Raw genomic sequence first — 17,396 nt, 5'->3', positions numbered from 1 at the left:
TGGCCACGTTGCCTCTAGTCTGACCCATTCGGCAGATAAGTGGCATTGAAATACACTGCGAAGACTACTGCCAAATACACGGTGGAGTGGACGTTCTGCGCTTGCGCGAGATGCAATAAGTCTCCTAAACATCGGGTGGCGCTAGTCTCGTGGCGCTATTCCGCCCCTCCCACACACTGCGCTGATTCGCTGATTGTGTGCTAGCAGCAAACAACCAATCAGAGTATCCGATGGCTCCAATCCTCAGACCTTCAAAGCTCTCAGACTTTGCATGTTCATTTGGACCAGACACATTGGTTCTCAAACCCTTTCGAGTCTCCCCAAATGTCTCAGACGGCCGACGGTTGGGCTGGTGTGTTCCACGCTTTAGGAACATCTCTGCTCTCTGCCTGGTTCTCTGCCAGCCCCAACACGCTGAGCACCTCAGACAACGTCCTGTTGGGTTTCGAACCTGGACAATTCTGTCTCCCCCGTGTCTCCCCCGTTTCTCCCCCGTCTTCCCAAGCGGAGCCATGGTCAATAAATTACATGTGGAACAAGAAGAACTCCACATGGGCTGAAGTATTGGAGGAGGGAGGAGGAGGGGAGAGGAGGAGGAGGAGGGGAGAGGAGGAGGGGGGGGAGGAGGGGAGAGGAGGGGAGAGGAGGAGGGGAGGAGAGAAGGAAGAGGAGATGAGAGTAGGGGAGGAAAGGAGACAAGTAAAAGGATGAGAGGAGAAGAGGAGAAGAGGGAGCATAGAGGAAAGGAGGGGGGAGACGAGATGGGGAGGAGGAGAAGAGAGCACAAGGAGGACACGATTGGAGGAAATAAGAGGAGAGCAGGAGAGAGGAGGAGGGGAGGATATTAGAGGGGATAGTTAGGAAAGGAGTGATAGAAGGAGAGGAGGAGATAAGGAGGAATAGAAGGAGAGGAGGGGGTAAGGACAGGCGAGGAGAGGAGTCCGTTTCAGCAAGTCATGTAAGTGGTCAGTGCTGAGTGTCAGGTCCGACCATCAGGGTAATGTCCACTGGTAAAGTACCTGCTAATGCCTTTCCCACTGAGAGCTGGGAGTGCTCTGATTGGTGGCCTTCTGCCAACGGTCGTTCATCTGTCGGCATTCTGTCGACTCTCCGACAGGAACCGGATTTATCTGGAAGTAAACAAATGTTGTAAATGATCGACCGTTACAAGATCCAGAGTGCGACTCTGTGCACGAGATCACATCCATCACTGGTGCCCTTAAAACCATCAGGGAGGTTCCAGCCTGCTGGAAAACCACTGGGAACCACTGGGAACAGGGAGACAAACCACTGGGAACGTGGAGACAAACCACTGGGAACCACTGGGAACATGGAGACGAACCATTGGGAACCACTGGGAACGTGGCAACGACCCACTGGGAACGTGGAGACGTGGCAGAGGTGGTGGTGCTAACATATAGCTTCACCTTCTTTCAAATAGCTTCATACAGCTACATGCTAACATATAGCTTCATACCGCTACATTCTAACATTTAGCGTAATAGAACATGGAGCAGGTGGTACAGCAACAATGTGGTTCTGGTCGGGTTAGGTCTAGTACTGGTAGTTCTAGTACTGGTAGTTCTAGTACTGGTAGGTCTAGTACTGGTAGGTCTTGTATTGGTAGGTCTAGTACTGGTAGGTCTAGTACTGGTAGGTTGAGTACTGGTAGGGCTAATACTGGTAGGTCTAGTACTGGTAGGTCTGGTACTGTTAGGTCTAGTACTGGTAGGTTTATTACTGGTAGGTCTGGTACTGGTGGGTCGGATACTGGTAGGTCGGGTACTGGTAGGCCTAGTACTGGTAGGTTTATACTGGTAGGTCGAGTACTTGTGTGTCTAGGGCCGCTGGGTGAGTACTGGCGGTACTGGAATCAGGGTTATGGAGGTAATGGCCGGTCGTTCTCCAATTGTTATTCCAGTCTCATCGTTTCAAGAGGCTGAACACTTCTTTGATGGAGTCTCTTATCTCACACAGACTTTCATCCCCCCCCCCCCCTCCCCACCTCTCTCCCCCACCCCTCCTCTCTCCCCTCCCCATTGTAGAGGCATACTAAATACCCCCGTCCTTAAACTAACTCTGTCTTACCCCCCTGGCTCTCCCCCTCCCTCTCTACCTCCCTCTCTCTTCTCCTCCCTCTCAACCTCTTCCATTCCCCCTCTCGCTCTTCACCTCTCCCTCTCCCCCTCCCTCCCCCTCCCTCTCTCCCTCTCCCATTCCCCCTCTCGCTCTTCACCTCTCCCTCTCCCCCTCCCTCTCTCCCACTCCCATTCCCCCTCTCGCTCTTCCTCTCCCCCTCCCTCTCCCCCTCTTCGATTCCCCCTCTCGCTCTTCACCTCTCCCTCTCCCCCTCCCTCTCTATCCCTCTCCCCCTCTCACTCTTCACCTCTCCCTTTACACCTCCCTATCTCTCCCCCTGCCTCTCTCCGTCTCTCCCTCCCTCTTATATTTTTGTGTTTGTTCTGTAAATGTGGTTCTATATCCTGTTACTGTGTGTCTATGCAGTGTAGATGCTCTGCCCCCTGTGTCTGTCAGCGGGGGGGGGGGGCTGACCTCAAGCTAATCCAGCGCTAATTGCTCGGGGAACGCGGGTCCCCACATTGTGGAGGACGGAATGAGACCTCATGAAGACACGTCTGTCCCTGCAAGACTGAGTGTGTGCGTGTGTGTTTGTGTGTTCTGCATGTGAGTTTAGTGAGGCGCGGGATGTTACGGTGTGTGTTTGGGCAGTGTGTTGCAGTGTTTGTCTGTGTAGTGTATGTGTGTGTTGTGTTGCGGTGTGTGCGTGTGGTTTGTGTGAGTGTGGTGTGTTGCAGTGTATGTGCGTGTGGTGTGTGTGCATGTGTGTGTGTGTGGTGTGTGCCTGCATGTGTGTATTTGTGTGTGTGAGTGTAAGTGTGTGCCTGTTGTGTGTGTGGTGTATTGTGATGTGTGTGTGGTGTGTGTAGTGTGTGGTGTGTTGCGGTGCATGTGTAGTGTGTGAGTGTGGTGTGTGTGTAATGTGTGGGTGTGGTGTGTAAGTGTGTGTGTGTGTGGTGTGTGTGTGTGAATGTATGTGTGGTGGGTTTGTGTGTGTGTGGTGTTTTGCAGTTTGTGTGCGAGTGTATGTGTGTGTGTGTGTGTGTGTGTGTGTGTGTGTGAATGTTACGCAGTGTGTGCGCTGAAGGCGTTTATTAGAATAAGTGGTTTATATGCAGAAAGCACGTCTCTCCGACATGTACTGCAGTGACCTTAGCTCAGAGGGAAATGTTCGTGTGTGTTTGTGTGTGTGTGTGTCTGACCCAACACACCACCTATAAGATATAACAGACAAGAACAGCGGCTATAAAGCAATCAGCAAAGAGCACACACACACACACACACACACACACACACACACACACACACACACACACACACAGTGTGACATCACTTCCTGTGTACCTTTATGAGGCTGAGGTCTCCATGTCCTCTGCAGCCCGGAGGAGACCGGACCCTGAGGAGGAGGAGGAGGAGGAGGAGGAGAGAGACCACACTCGGGAGGAGGAGGAGGAGGAGGAGAGAAGAGGAGGAGAGAGGAGGAGGAGGAGAGAGGAGGAGGCGAGAGACCACACTCGGGAGGAGGAGGAGGAGGAGGAGGAGGAGAGAGACCACACTCGGGAGGAGGAGGAGGAGGAGGAGGAGGAGGAGGAGGAGGAAGATGGGGAGGACGAGAAGGAGGTGGCAAGTCTGTCAGTGTGTGTAGTGTGGAGTAGTTTGTGTGGTGTGTATTCATGTTGGTATGTGTGTGTCAGTGTGTGTATTCATGTTGGTATGTGTGTGTGGAGTAGCGTGTATAATATGTATTCGTGTTTCTATGTGTGTGTCAGTGTGTGCAGTGTGTATTCATGTTTCTCTGTGTGTGTCAGTGTGTGTAGTGTGTATTAATGTTTCTATGTGTGTGTCAGTGTGTGTAGTGTGTATTCATGTTTCTATGTGTGTGTCAGTGTGTGTAGTTTGTATTCATGTTTCTATGTGTGTGTCAGCGTGTGTATTCATGTTTCTATGTGTGTGTCAGTGTGTGTAGTGTGTAATTAGAGCTCAGACTAAGGGATTCATCTCTTTCATATTTCTGCACCACAGACCAGGAACCAAACCTCAGCAGTGAGCTCGACACTTTAAATCTCCTGCATCCATGCATGAAGGAGAGACGGAGTGTGTCTTAGGGCATGTTAACGTGTGTATGCGCGTGTGTCTGTGTGCATGTTAATGTATGTGTGTGTCTGAGTGCATGTTAACATGCGTGTGTGTGTGTCTGTGTGCATGGAAATGTATGTGTGTGTGTGTGTGTGTGTGTGTGTGTGTGTGTGTGTGTGTGTGTGTGTGTGTGTGTGTGTGTGTGTGTGTGTGTGTGTGTCTGTGTCTGTGTGTGTGCTCTCTGGACTCATCCTTCACTGAGGAGGTTCTCTCCTCTGCAGTGAAAACACACTCCATCCATCAAGAGGCGGGGTCCTGTCCTGCTCTGCCCCCCCCCCCCACACACACACACACACACACACGGGTGAGGGGGCGTGGCCCGAGGAGGGGCGCGGCCTGAGGAGGGGTGCGGCACCCTGTGGACAAGCAGCATCTGGCTGCACAGTGTCAGCAGAATGTTGGAGTGGACTTCAACTCACATCTAGATAATGTACCTCACTAGGTCACACACACACACACACACACACACACACACACACACACACACACACACACACACACACACACACACACACACACACACACACACACACACACACACACACGCGCGCACACGCAAAAGGATCGGCTGTAGAAGTGTTCTGAGGCACGGCTGCAAACCGGCAACCATCAAAAATAGAAGAGGCAAGTATCGTAAACGAGGTGTCGGTTTGGGGACGGTTTTGTGCCGTGCTGCGACCATAACCATTGACTGGATGGTTTCTATTGTCTGCAGAAAACATTTCACTGCCATGACGCATCTGAGACGGATCTGGTCGAAATTGGCCTTGGTAGTAGAACAGCTGATCAACAGAGAACCTCTGTTACTCTCTCCTCCCCCTTCTCCTCCTCTCTCTCTTCCAATTTTGTCAGCCAGAAAAAACAGACATTTGAACTGAAATAAAACCACATCACACCAGCTGCTGGAGTATAAATCATTTATAGACGTCAAAATAGCAATAGATAAATATTTCTCATGAACAAAATCTCTGCAAGGCAAACTTTGGCAGGTTTTTAAAGCAGTAACACAGATCTCCAGTTATGTTGAACGTTGATACGTCTGACTTCAGTACAATGCATTAAATCCAGTGATTATGTTGAGCACCCTAACATTAATCCACTCCCACAGGTCAGAGGCTCACAGACCTCCTGTCTTCAGGATCACATGATTCTCTTCATCTGACGATTTGACCAATGGCAGTGAGCTCCGCCCCCTACAGCCCAGAAAGCGTTAAGGCTTAGTTATGGTTCCATGTTGAAGCAACGCAAGGGGGCTTACGGACCCATTACTTGATTGCGGACCCTCCTTGCTTCCCCCGCAAGGACTTGACGTGTGCCTGCAAAATCTTTTTTCCTTTCGTGCAGCAGCAAGGGCTGCGATTGGTCCGCTAACGTAAACCATAACTGAGCCTTAACACCGGACAGGAGGAATCCAGTCAGTAACAGAGTAGTGTAACACACACACAGAGACAGAGAGTCAGAGACAGAGACAGAGACAGAGAGAGAGACAGAGACAGAGACAGAGAGAGAGAGAGAGAGAGAGAGAGAGAGAGAGAGACAGAGACAGAGACAGAGACAGAGACAGAGACAGAGACAGAGAGAGAGAGAGAGAGAGAGAGAGACAGAGAGAGAGAGAGACTCATGTAGCAGAAGACAGGATCCTGAGGGGGGGGGACGGGGGGGGGGGGGGACAGCACCTCTTGATTAGTATTATAAAAATAATACTAATCTTGAAAATAGGGAGAGCACCTCTTGATGATACTGAGGGGGGGCGTTGTTGTCCTGTAGGTGGTCACCTTAAAGGAGGTGCTGGGTGGGGTGGACCTGTGGGTGGGGGGCAGGTGGGTTGTTTGGGGGGGGCGGTGAGAGGTGTTGACCTTTGGGGGGGATGCGGGATATTCACATTTTATGCAGATGGGGGTTGACCTGGGGGAGGGGGGGTGAGAGGGGTTGACTTTTGAGGGGGCTGAAACACTTAGGGTGGAACGGCTCCATCTTTGCCGCGGCAACGCTCAAACGCGGATGATGACGCCATAGCAACGGCTTCAGCCAAACTTGGAGTGTGCGTCCGGAGCGTAGAGGAAGACCTGCAGCAGGATGAGGGCGTCCATCACGATCTGGACCGACCCGCACACCCAGAACTGGACCGGACTCTCGTTCAGCAGGAAGTAGGACGTCTTGAAGACATCGCCCAGAGTCCACATCACCACCATCTTCACACTGGGGGAGAGAGGCCATTAGACTGAGAGGATGGATCTCTCTCTCTCTCTCTCTCTCTCTCTCTCTCTCTCTCTCTGTGTAGTAAGTGAGAACGTCTTGGGCTCCGCAGGGAGTGGGGAGTGATTAGAGTATCGATCAACGGGGACGGACTGTCCTCACACACACACACACACACACACACACACACACACACACACACACACACACACACACACACACACACACACACACACACACACACACACACACACACACACACACACACACACACACCTCTTGGTGTGATGAGGGACACCTCCTCTTCAAAGTGTGAAGTACCCCCCCACTCCCTCTGAGACCCTGGGCTTTGGTTTAAAATGTGTCAACAATAGTTTGGTGTTTGGAGGGAGGCGGGAGTACATGTTTCTGAGGGAGGGAGGGAGGGAGGAGCTGACCTCTAGATGAAGGGGGGGGGGGAGAGACAGGGGAAAGGGGAGAAGGAAGGAAACATGTTTCTGAGGGAGGTGGGTGAGGCAGGTGAGGAGTTCGTAACCCATTCATTATTCATGAAGTCAACTAAAGTGGAGCTTAAAGCAGGAAGAGCAGATCCTCCCCCCTCAACCCTCGTCTCCCCCCCTCACCGCTCGTCTCCCCCCGTCTCCCCCCTCACCCATCATCTCACCCTCGTCTCCCCCCTCACCCCTCATCTCCCCCCTCACCCATCGTCCCGCCCTCGTCTCCCCCCTCACCCCTCGTCTCTCCCACCTCACCCTCGTCTCCCCCCTCACCCCTCGTCTCTCCCCTCACCCATCGTCTCCCCCCTCACCCATCGTCTCACCCTCGTCTCCCCCCTCACCCCTCGTCTCTCCCCTCACCCTCGTCTCCCCCTCGTCTCCCCCCTCACCCCTCATCTCTCCCCTCACCCCTCGTCTCCCCCCTCACCCATCGTCTCCCCCTCGTCTCCCCCCTCACCCCTCGTCTCTCCCCTCACCCCTCGTCTCCCACCTCACCCATCGTCTCACCCTCGTCACCCCCCTCACCCATCGTCCCTCCCTCGTCTCCCCCCTCACCCCTCGTCTCCCCTCCATGTGTCCAGGACACATGGAGGTGTCCAGGACACATGGAGGTGGAGGAGGAGGGGGAGGAGGGGGTGGAGGAGGAGGCGGAGGAGGAGGTGCTGTGTTAACAGCTTCCTGCTCTGTCAGCTGACCTGTCCCTCTAACGCTGCACACTGTAAACCGCCTTCACAATAAGAGCGTGGCCCAGCCCTCTGGGGCCTGAGAGAGAACCATCAGCAGGACACTTCCTGAAGGATAATGCTCACACACACACCAGGACCTTGTCCCGCGAGCATCATTAGCAATCAGGAAACAATGATGCTGATTAATAATGTGCAGGATGCGTTCGTCATTAGTGGGAGACACTGGAACCCGAGCCCAGAGATCATCAATAAAGAAGGAACACAGCTTTACACACGACCTGCAGCCTTCTCCAACATCTGGATCCATACACAAAGCCTCCTCCAACATCTGGATCCCGATGTGGTGTTACAAGGTGTCCCGGTGTGGTGTTACACAGTGCCCCGGTGTGGTGTTACAAGGTGCCCCGGTGTGGTGCTACATGGTGCCCCGGTGTGGTGTTACAAGGTGCCCCGGTGTGGTGCTACATGGTGCCCCGGTGTGGTGTTACAAGGTGCCCCGGTGTGGTGCTACATGGTGTCCCGGTGTGGTGCTACATGGTGTCCCGGTGTGGTGTTACACAGTGCCCCGGTGTGGTGTTACAAGGTGCCCCGGTGTGGTGCTACATGGTGCCCCGGTGTGGTGTTACATGGTGCCCCGGTGTGGTGTTACAAGGTGCCCCGGTGTGGTGTTACACGGTGCCCTGAGGTACCTCATGCCGCGGGTGGAGCGCTGCTGGAGGTTCTGCAGCAGCTGCGGCAGGCCCAGCAGGGCCTCCAGCAGCAGGGCGAGGCCGCCCAGAGCCTCGATGAACAGCGGCGAGTCGAGCAGCAGCAGCGTCAGCAGGCAGCAGCCCACGCTGAACAGCAGGCAGAACAGCAGGTAGTCCTCGAACATGGTCCACTGCCAGAAGTACCGCGGGTCCAGTTCTGGGGGCGGGTACAGGGCGTTAGGGGCATTCCTTATAGTCCCAATACTGGCTCCAGTCCCCAAACTGGGCCCAGTCCCCATACTGGGTCAAGTGCTAGGATCGAGTGTGTGTGTGTGTGTGTGTGTGTGTGTGTGTGTGTGTGTGTGTGTGTGTGTGTGTGTGTGTGTGTGTGTGTGTGTGTGTGTGTGTGTGTGTGTGTGTGTGTGTGTGTGTGTGTGTGTGTGTGTGTGTGTGTGTGTGTGTGTGTGTGTGTGTCTCTCTCTCTACACGATCAATCACCAAAGCGAGACCAGCAGAGCTCAGCCCCTGAAGGGCTGTGTGGCCGCTTCCCTTCCACTGATCACCCTCTCGTGACAAAACACGAGCCCCTCTCCTCTCGGACCACTGGCCTCCAGCCCTCAGGCCCAACGGGATGTTACCACGACGATATCTCCATCTGACCGTTTCAACGAGCAGGACGACAGACCGACCGCCTCAACCAACCAGAGTCATGGATGAGGTCATCGTTCAGCTACACTGCCAATACTAGAGCAGTTAGAGCTACACCGCTAATTCTAGAGCAGCTAGAGCTACATTACTACATCTATTCTAGAGCATCTACAGCTACATCACTACATCTAGAGCAGCTACAGCTACATCACTACAGCCAGAGCAGCTACAGCTAAACACTATAGCTAGGGGGACAGCAGAGCTACATCACTACAGCTAGAGGGACAGCAGAGCTACAAAACTACAGCTAGAGCAGCTACAGCTGCATCCCTACAGCTAGAGGGACAGCAGAGCTACAAAACTACAGCTAGAGGGCCAGCAGAGCTACACCACTAGAGCTAGAGGGACAGCAGAGCCACACCACTCGAGCTAGAGGGACAGCAGAGCTACACCACTAGAGCTAGAGGGACAGCAGAGCTACACCACTAGAGCTAGAGGGACAGCAGAGCCACACCACTAGAGCTAGAGGGACAGCAGAGCCACACCACAAGAGCTAGAGGGACAGCAGAGCTACACCACTAGAGCTAGAGAGACATCAGAGCTACACCACTAGAGCTAGAGAGACATCAGAGCTACACTACTAGAGCTAGAGGGACAGCCGAGCTACACCACTAGAGCTAGAGAGACATTAGAGCTACACCACTAGAGCTAGAGGGACAGCAGAGCTACACCACTAGAGCTAGAGGGACAGCAGAGCTACACCACTAGAGCTAGAGGGACAGCAGAGCTACACCACTAGAGCTAGAGGGACAGCAGGGCTTATCTCCAGCTACAGCTAACACCCAGCTACAGCTAGTGCCCCGCTCCACTGGGACACTGGGAGGCGAACCAGTAGAGGACGTTTCCATTTCCCAGCAGAAATCTAAAATGAGAACATGTGAGTGAGAAAGAAAGGCTCATAAAATGTTCATTTCACGGGTCCACGCCCCAGAGAGCCCCCCACGCCGGGACCATAAGAGCTGGACCTGCTGAGGTGTGTGTGTGTGTGTGTGTGTGTGTGTGTGTGTGTGTGTGTGTGTGTGTGTGTGTGTGTGTGTGTGTGTGTGTGTGTGTGTGTGTGTGTGTGTGTGTGTGTGTGTGTGTGTGTGTGTGTGTGTGGCCCAAGGTGAACTTGATGAATGGCTTAATTACTGACAGTTGTGGAGGCACATTGAGACATAGCTGACAGAGCATAGGACACACACACACACACACACACACACACACCTGACAGAGCTTAGGAAATTCACACACATACACACCTGACCAAGTTTAGGACACGCACAGGAGGAGGAGTGGAGGAGAGAGGAGAGGAGGGGAGGAGAGAGGAGAGGATAATCAGTAGACAGCAGCAGTGGTAACAGTTCCGTTGTGTCTCTGTGAAGACACTTCAGAAAAATATTTTACACCGTTTCACTCAACCTTCCTGCTGTCATGTCTAAGAATCTCTCACACACACACACAACAATGATCAATCACACTGATCAATTCCATTGTTTTGGTCTCTCTCTCTCTCTCTCTCTCTCTCTCTCTCTCTCTCTCTCTCTCTCTCTCTCTCTCTCTCTCTCTCTCTCTCTCTCTCTCTCTCTCTCTCTCTCTCTCTCTCTCTCTCTCTCTCTCTCTCTCTCTCTCTCTCTCTCTCTCTCCTGTATTCTACAGATAACAGTGTGGCACAGCGTCACGTGCACTGCTGGCGCGCGCACACACACACACACACACACACACACACACACACACACACACACACACACACACACACACACACACACACACACACACACACACACACACACACACACACACACACACACACACACACACACACACACACACACACACCCCTTGATAGGTAAAGCTGAAGGTCAATGCCCGGACACACACCTCATTAAGCACAACACACACACATCTGTGAGGACCTTTTAATGAGCAGCAGCTAATTACTGCAGGGGGACTGATTCATGAGGAGGAAGAGGAAGAGCAGGAAGAGGGAAAGAGGAGAGGAGGAGGAGGAGGGAAAGAGGAGGAGCAGAAAGTTGTTGAGCCAAAACGTAAATAACTTTTTGCCAATAATGTAATAACTTATTACGTTATTGGTTGGTTATTACATTATTGGCTTTGTATTAAACAATTCCTTTGAAAATGTAATAACTGAGCCAATAAAGTAAAAACTGAGGTATCACTTTATTTTATTTTCAATTTCTGGAAAGAAACTGTCACACTTAAGTATGAGCCTTAATATTAATATTATCTAATATTATTATTGAATCGGCCAAACCAGCTTTGGGGCCAGCCTGATCTGCAGAGCGACATTAGATTGCTTGCAGATTTGGCTGAAAATGTAATAATACATAAATATGGCTGCAGCCCCCTATTCAATATTATCATATGATCCTGTTTTATTCATCAATAATAATAACCTGAATGTTTGTCTGATGCATATGCTCTAGATTCTGCTCCCAAACGGATTTAATGCACTCGCTCATCCACACATGCACAACCATTCCGTTCTTGAACTAAAGAAATCTGTACATTTTATAAAGACAATTTCACCAAACTTTGTGTAATTCCAGAGGTTTTGCAGTAATCTTATGTGCTGATGTGTCAGTTTTTGTGTAGTTTAGTGTAGTAATTTGTGTAGGTATAGTGGATGGCATAGCCATGTAAACACATTACCACTAGCCCTATGTACTGGGGACCTCTCTCTTTATTATGGTTATTTGTTTAACAGCCATCAGCTCATTTGGGTCTTAACTTAAGTCATTACAATTCTTACAGATATTGTTGTACAAACAGACAGTTGCTCCTAATGGTGTATGTAACATGCAATATATGTCTCGGTGAGGATCTTGCATCGTCAAATTAATTTAACACATATTTTCATGGGAAAACTTTTTTTATACAACCTTTTCTAAATCTCGCAATGCCTTTAAACTTTATGGATATCTGTCTAAGCACAAGTAAGCCTGCAAATGCAATGGGTTTTATGGAGGGCTACATAACTCTAAGTAACCTATTCTGAACAAACTCTAAACTCTAAAACTTTTGGCCGATTCAAGAATCCCAGAGCAAAAGTAAAGCTTTGTTTATGATACTGCGTGGTCTCGAAGCGTCTGCGTGGTCTCTCGCCTGCGTGGTTGGATACAATGAGTACTATAAAGGAACTCTGAGAGTTACATATAAATCCAAATGGACTCTTTGCTCCTTTAAGTCCCCCTGTGGAGTGGGCTATGAGGTTGGAGGGTATTTAAGTATGGGTTGCAAGATGCAATATGAAGGCTAAGTGTGACAGTTTCTCTCCAGAAATCTAAAATAAAATAAAGTGATACTTCAGGTATTACATTTTTGGGCTCAGTTATTACATTTTCAATGGATTTTTTTAACACAAGGCCAATAACGTCATAAGGGTCTGAGGGCTACTGGGTCTACTGGGTCTGAGGTATACTGGGTCTGAGGATCTACTGGGTCTACTGGGTCTGAGGGCTACTGGGTCTACTGGGTCTGAGGGCTACTGGGTCTACTGGGTCTACTGGGTCTGAGGGCTACTGGGTCTGAGGGCTACTGGGTCTACTGGGTCTACTGGGTCTGAGGGCTACTGGGTCTGAGGGCTACTGGGTCTACTGGGTCTGAGGGCTACTGGGTCTAAGGTCTACTGGGTCTACTGGGTCTGAGGTCTACTGGGTCTACTGGGTCTGAGGTCTACTGGGTCTAAGGTCTACTGGGTCTACTGGGTCTGAGGGCTACTGGGTCTACTGGGTCTGAGGTCTACTGGGTCTAAGGTCTACTGGGTCTACTGGGTCTGAGGGCTACTGGGTCTACTGGGTCTGAGGTCTACTGGGTCTAAGGTCTACTGGGTCTACTGGGTCTGAGGGCTACTGGGTCTACTGGGTCTGAGGTCTACTGGGTCTAAGGTCTACTGGGTCTAAGGTCTACTGGGTCTGAGGGTCTACTGGGTCTGAGGTCTACTGGGTCTGAGGGCTACTGGGTCTACTTGGTCTGAGGTCTACTGGGTCTGAGGGCTACTGGGTCTGAGGTCTACTGGGTCTACTTGGTCTGAGGTCTACTGGGTCTACTGGGTCTGAGGTCTACTGGGTCTACTTGGTCTGAGGTCTACTGGGTCTACTGGGTCTGAGGTCTACTGGGTCTACTGGGTCTGAGGGCTACTGGGTCTGAGGTCTACTGGGTCTACTGGGTCTGAGGGCTACTGGGTCTTCAGAACACCACTTAGCCGGAGGACTCAGCCTCTCCCCACCCTGACCCCCCAGACCTCCTGGGCCCCCAGCTCCCAGGTCTTGAGGAGCAGGTCTACGGCACCGCGGGAAGAGGCCTTCCATCAGGCTCTCCTCCGCCATCTTGAGCCCGGTCCTGCTCCACGGTTGTCTTGGTGACAACCTGGTCTGCAGTGACCTCTAAACGGAGGCGGCCCTCTACCCCAAAACACACGCTTCTGATTCAACAGCATCTGTTCGTCAACGTGTGGTGGGGAGAGTATGAACTATCGACACATTGGTGTAAACCCAACCCTCCACCCCTACCAGCTCAAACCGAACCCCCACTCCGACAGAGCCGACCCCCACGACGGACTCATCCATTCACCCTCACGACGGACTCATCCATTCACCCCCACGACGGACTCATCCATTCACCCTCACGACGGACTCATCCATTCACCCTCACGACGGACTCATCCATTCACCCTCACGACGGACTCATCCATTCACCCTCACGACGGACTCATCCATTCACCCTCACGACGGACTCATCCATTCACCCTCACGACTGACTCAGAGTCACCACTGGCTGCAGGGAGCGTTCATCCATTCCCCCTGAGGGTGAGTCCAGGGGACCACTAGACCACTGAACGTTTCTCCTGATCCTCTCACTGAGCTGAACGCTTTCGATCCAAACAGGAAGCAGACTGCGGTAAACAGCCTCCGCCTCCCGCGCTCCGACAGCACCCCCTCCTGGGGGGAGGAGACACTGCGGCCCTATGATCAACGTCTCTGTGTCTGAGGCTCCTGGGAGCGCCCTGACCTCACGAGGTCGCCCTCTCTCTGCGGCCCGCTGCTGGTGGTGATGGAGGTGATGGAGGTGTAGTGGAGGTGAAGGAGGTGTAGTGGTGGTGACGGAGGTGTAGTGGAGGTGATGGAGGTTTAGGGGTGGTGACGGAGGTGTAGTGGAGGTGATGGAGGTGATGGAGGTTTAGGAGAGGTGATGGAGGTGTAGAGAAGGTAGAGGAGGTGATGGAGGTGTGGTGGAGGTGATGGAGGTGTAAGGGACGTTCTTTAGGTGATGGAGGTAATTGAGGTGTAGTGGAGTCGATGGAGGTGATGGAGGTGAGGGAGGTGTAGTGGAGTTGATGGAGGTGATGGAGGTGTAGTGGAGGTGATGGAGGTGAGCCCGTGCTGTACCTGAGAGGCGGTGCTGCTTGGTGCTGACGCGGTTGGAGTTGTGGACGTGGCAGCAGAGACGCAACATGCAGAACATGGTGGAGATCATGACCACACTCTGGAGGAGCAGGGGCAGCTCGAACTGCTTCCCCACCCTAGGGGAGGGAGGGAGGGAGGGCGGGAGGGAGGGAGGGAGGGAGACAGACAGATTATAGCTCTGCGTTCTGTCCATCTGTACGTCCAAACTGGTGTTAAACCTCAGAGGTCTCCTCCCGGCGAATCAGTGGGTGAACAGGAAACCTCATCCCCAGTGATGAGAAGCTACCAGAGATAAGAGACTCTAAATACGATCAGACTAGAGGATTCTGTTGATTGTAGCTCCTTGGTCCACACACATGGTCTCTGAAGTGAGGAGTACTGCAGTCCCCCCTGCAGTACTCCAGCATACCCCTAGGTGGACATGTACCCCTATTGGAGTACCACTGCCATAGAGTGTTCATGACTCCACCAGCGGGTGGTGCTGGCACCACAGGGTGTTCATGACTCCACCAGTGGATGGTGCTGGTACTACAGGGTGTTCATGACTCCACCAGCGGGTGGTGCAGGTACCACAGGGTGTTCATGACTCCACCAGTGGTTGGTGCTGGTACCACAGGGTGTTCATGACTCCACCAGCGGGTGGTGCAGGTACCACAGGGTGTTCATGACTCCACCAGTGGTTGGTGCTGGTACCACAGGGTGTTCATGACTCCACCAGTGGGTGGTGCTGGTACCACAGGGTGTTCATGACTCCACCATTGGGTGGTGCTGGTACCACAGGGTGTTCATGACTCCACCAGTGGTTGGTGCTGGTACCACAGGGTGTTCATGACTCCACCAGTGGTTGGTGCTGGTACCACAGGGTGTTCATGACTCCACCATTGGGTGGTGCTGGTACCACAGGGTGTTCATGACTCCACCAGTGGGTGGTGCTCACCAGAAGAAGATGCGCAGGATGTTGGCGAGCAGCAGCACCAGGCAGACGCGGGTGGAGAAGCCGGTGGTGTCGTTGCTCCTCAGGATCTCCTGGTACTGGGGCAGGTAGGGCAGGGCCCCCCCGAACACCATCACACACGACGCCACCACCGACAGCACCCCCACAGACGACTCCATCGGCTGGCTGCCATGGAGATCGGCCTCCACCTCCATTATCTCATCGGACGCTCGCACAGCAGGAGACCTGGAGGATGGAGGAGGAGAGGTTAACACCACCCAGAGGAGAGGAGCTAGGAGGGTGGAGGAGGACAGATGAACACCACCCAGAGGAGAGGAGAAGAGGGTGGAGGAGGAGAGGTGACACCACCCAGAGGAGAGGAGAAGAGGGTGGAGGAGGAGGAGAGGTGACACCACCCAGAGGAGAGGAGAAGAGGGTGGAGGAGGAGAGGTTAACACCACCCAGAGGAGAGGAGCTAGGAGGGTGGAGGAGGACAGGTGAACACCACCGAGAGGAGAGGAGAAGAGGGTGCAGGAGGAGAGGCGACACCACCCAGAGGAGAGGAGCTAGGAGGGAGGGGAGGCTCCTTAAAACCTTCAGAAGCACACAGAAAGACACACACACACATGCACAATAAGCAGGGGAGCTTATCTTTCAGGACCAGGGGCCGCGGGGCCCGCCCACCGACGGGGGCCCGCCCATCGGCCCCTCAGCTGGTTGTGTGATCAGCGAAGAGGAAGTGGTCACAGAGTGCTCTGGTGACACCAACTGATTCTGTTATTGTGTCACGTATTCCGGCATGAGGCTATGTGCTCACTGACCCTGGGTGGGGTTCCACCGCACTGGGGCAGGACTATGTGGGACCCTTAGACCCCTTCTGGGACACCTAGACCCCTAGACCCCCACTGCTACCCCTAGAGCCCTACTGGGACCCCTAGACCCCTACTGGGACACCCAGAAACCCACTGGGAACCCTAGACCCCTACCGGGACACCAGAGGGTTCTGGACCATCAAACTTGAAGCTCTGCAGGTGGCTGTGAGTCCATCTCTCTCTGAGGTCATGGAGCTTCGGCCTGTCAGCGTGTCTGATTACCCAGAGACAGCTGCTGCTGCTGCTGCTGCTGGGCTAGAGGACCGGAGACAGACCCCGGCAGATGGTTCTGCTAGGGTTACACCCGGACCCCCGGTCACGTGGGTGTACCCTCGGATCACATTCAAACTATGCTTCCCTTTACTGATGTGTAGCTGTCCATATTTTCATGAGTCTGTCTCCTCCCATCCCGTTTTCTTGCTCACAGCGCCCTCTAGTGGAACACACGCAGTGCGGTTCATTTAATCCGTTTACATGCGAACAAACTGCGTATAAGAAACATAACTTTTAAACTGCCTCTTTCAGAAACTCGATCCGCAGTCCGTACATTCAGACCTCTACTCGGTGCCTTAGTTCAGTTAGTTTAATTCGGTTCAGGTTTCTGCTCACCTGGACACGGTGTCCTGGTTCGCACGGGGGTCTTCAGGGGGGATCAGGAGCAGGAAGGAACACTAAGGAGCTCCAATCAGAAAACCAGAATAACAGCCGACACTAAAGAAACAGACAACCACAATGATACCAGAAGTTGAGGAAACGGGTTCTAAGTCAACAGTCATCCAGTGATCCTTGGAGCGGTTGAACTGGTTCTTACTGCTGTTCAAACGGCGCTGCTCTCCACCATATATCTATATAATTATATAATATAACTATTGTGATCATAAGCAGTTCATCATCCACAACTAACTCAGTAACTTTAATCCTCTGCTCCTCACCTCCGGTAACCAGCTGGAGGTCCGAGGAGATCCCCAACTTCAGGAGAGAAAACAACGGCAGCCAACTCTCACTCTCTCTCTCTCTCACACACACACGCCTCTCTCACACACATACACACGCCTCTCTCTCTCCCACACACATACACGCGCGCGCCTCTCACACACACACACACACACACACACACACACACACACACACACACACACACACACACACACACACACACACACACACACACACACACACACACACACACACACA

The 17,396-nt window shown here is 52.7% G+C and overlaps 1 protein-coding gene across 2 annotated transcripts; it reads right to left on the bottom strand.

The window, feature by feature from the left end:
• Positions 1-6,073: 6,073 nt before the first annotated feature.
• On the bottom strand, positions 6,074-17,391 carry si:dkey-246g23.2 (solute carrier family 66 member 2). Of its 2 annotated transcripts, none has more exons than XM_056599654.1 (6): positions 17,135-17,391; positions 16,812-16,873; positions 15,334-15,576; positions 14,379-14,512; positions 8,284-8,500; positions 6,074-6,414 (listed from the first exon to the last, which is right to left on the bottom strand). In XM_056599654.1, exons 3-6 carry the CDS (start codon positions 15,543-15,545, stop codon positions 6,240-6,242), a joined length of 738 nt encoding a protein of 245 aa, XP_056455629.1. In that variant the 5' UTR covers positions 15,546-15,576; positions 16,812-16,873; positions 17,135-17,391; the 3' UTR covers positions 6,074-6,239. The 2 variants fall into 2 exon arrangements, with proteins under 2 accessions (XP_056455629.1, XP_056455628.1); XM_056599653.1 differs by having other exon boundaries at positions 6,075-6,414; positions 16,812-16,913; positions 17,135-17,389.
• Between the last annotated feature and the right edge of the window lie 5 nt (positions 17,392-17,396).

This window comes from Gadus chalcogrammus, chromosome 9 (genome assembly GCF_026213295.1).
Source record: "Gadus chalcogrammus isolate NIFS_2021 chromosome 9, NIFS_Gcha_1.0, whole genome shotgun sequence".
Taxonomy (NCBI): Eukaryota; Metazoa; Chordata; class Actinopteri; order Gadiformes; family Gadidae; genus Gadus; species Gadus chalcogrammus.
This window is presented reverse-complemented; position numbering and strand designations above follow the sequence as displayed.

What these genes read in the sequence shown, in the direction of transcription:
- si:dkey-246g23.2 (XM_056599654.1), bottom strand. Translation starts at nt 15,545, where the DNA reads ATGGAGGTGGAGGCCGATCTCCATGGCAGCCAGCCGATGGAGTCGTCT. An exon ending in ATCCTGCGCATCTTCTTCTG is followed by an intron (nt 14,513 to 15,333) that starts GTGAGCACCACC and finishes TCCCTCCCCTAG; the next exon opens with GGTGGGGAAGCAGTTCGAGC. An exon ending in CAAGCAGCACCGCCTCTCAG is followed by an intron (nt 8,501 to 14,378) that starts GTACAGCACGGG and finishes ACCCGCCCCCAG; the next exon opens with AACTGGACCCGCGGTACTTC.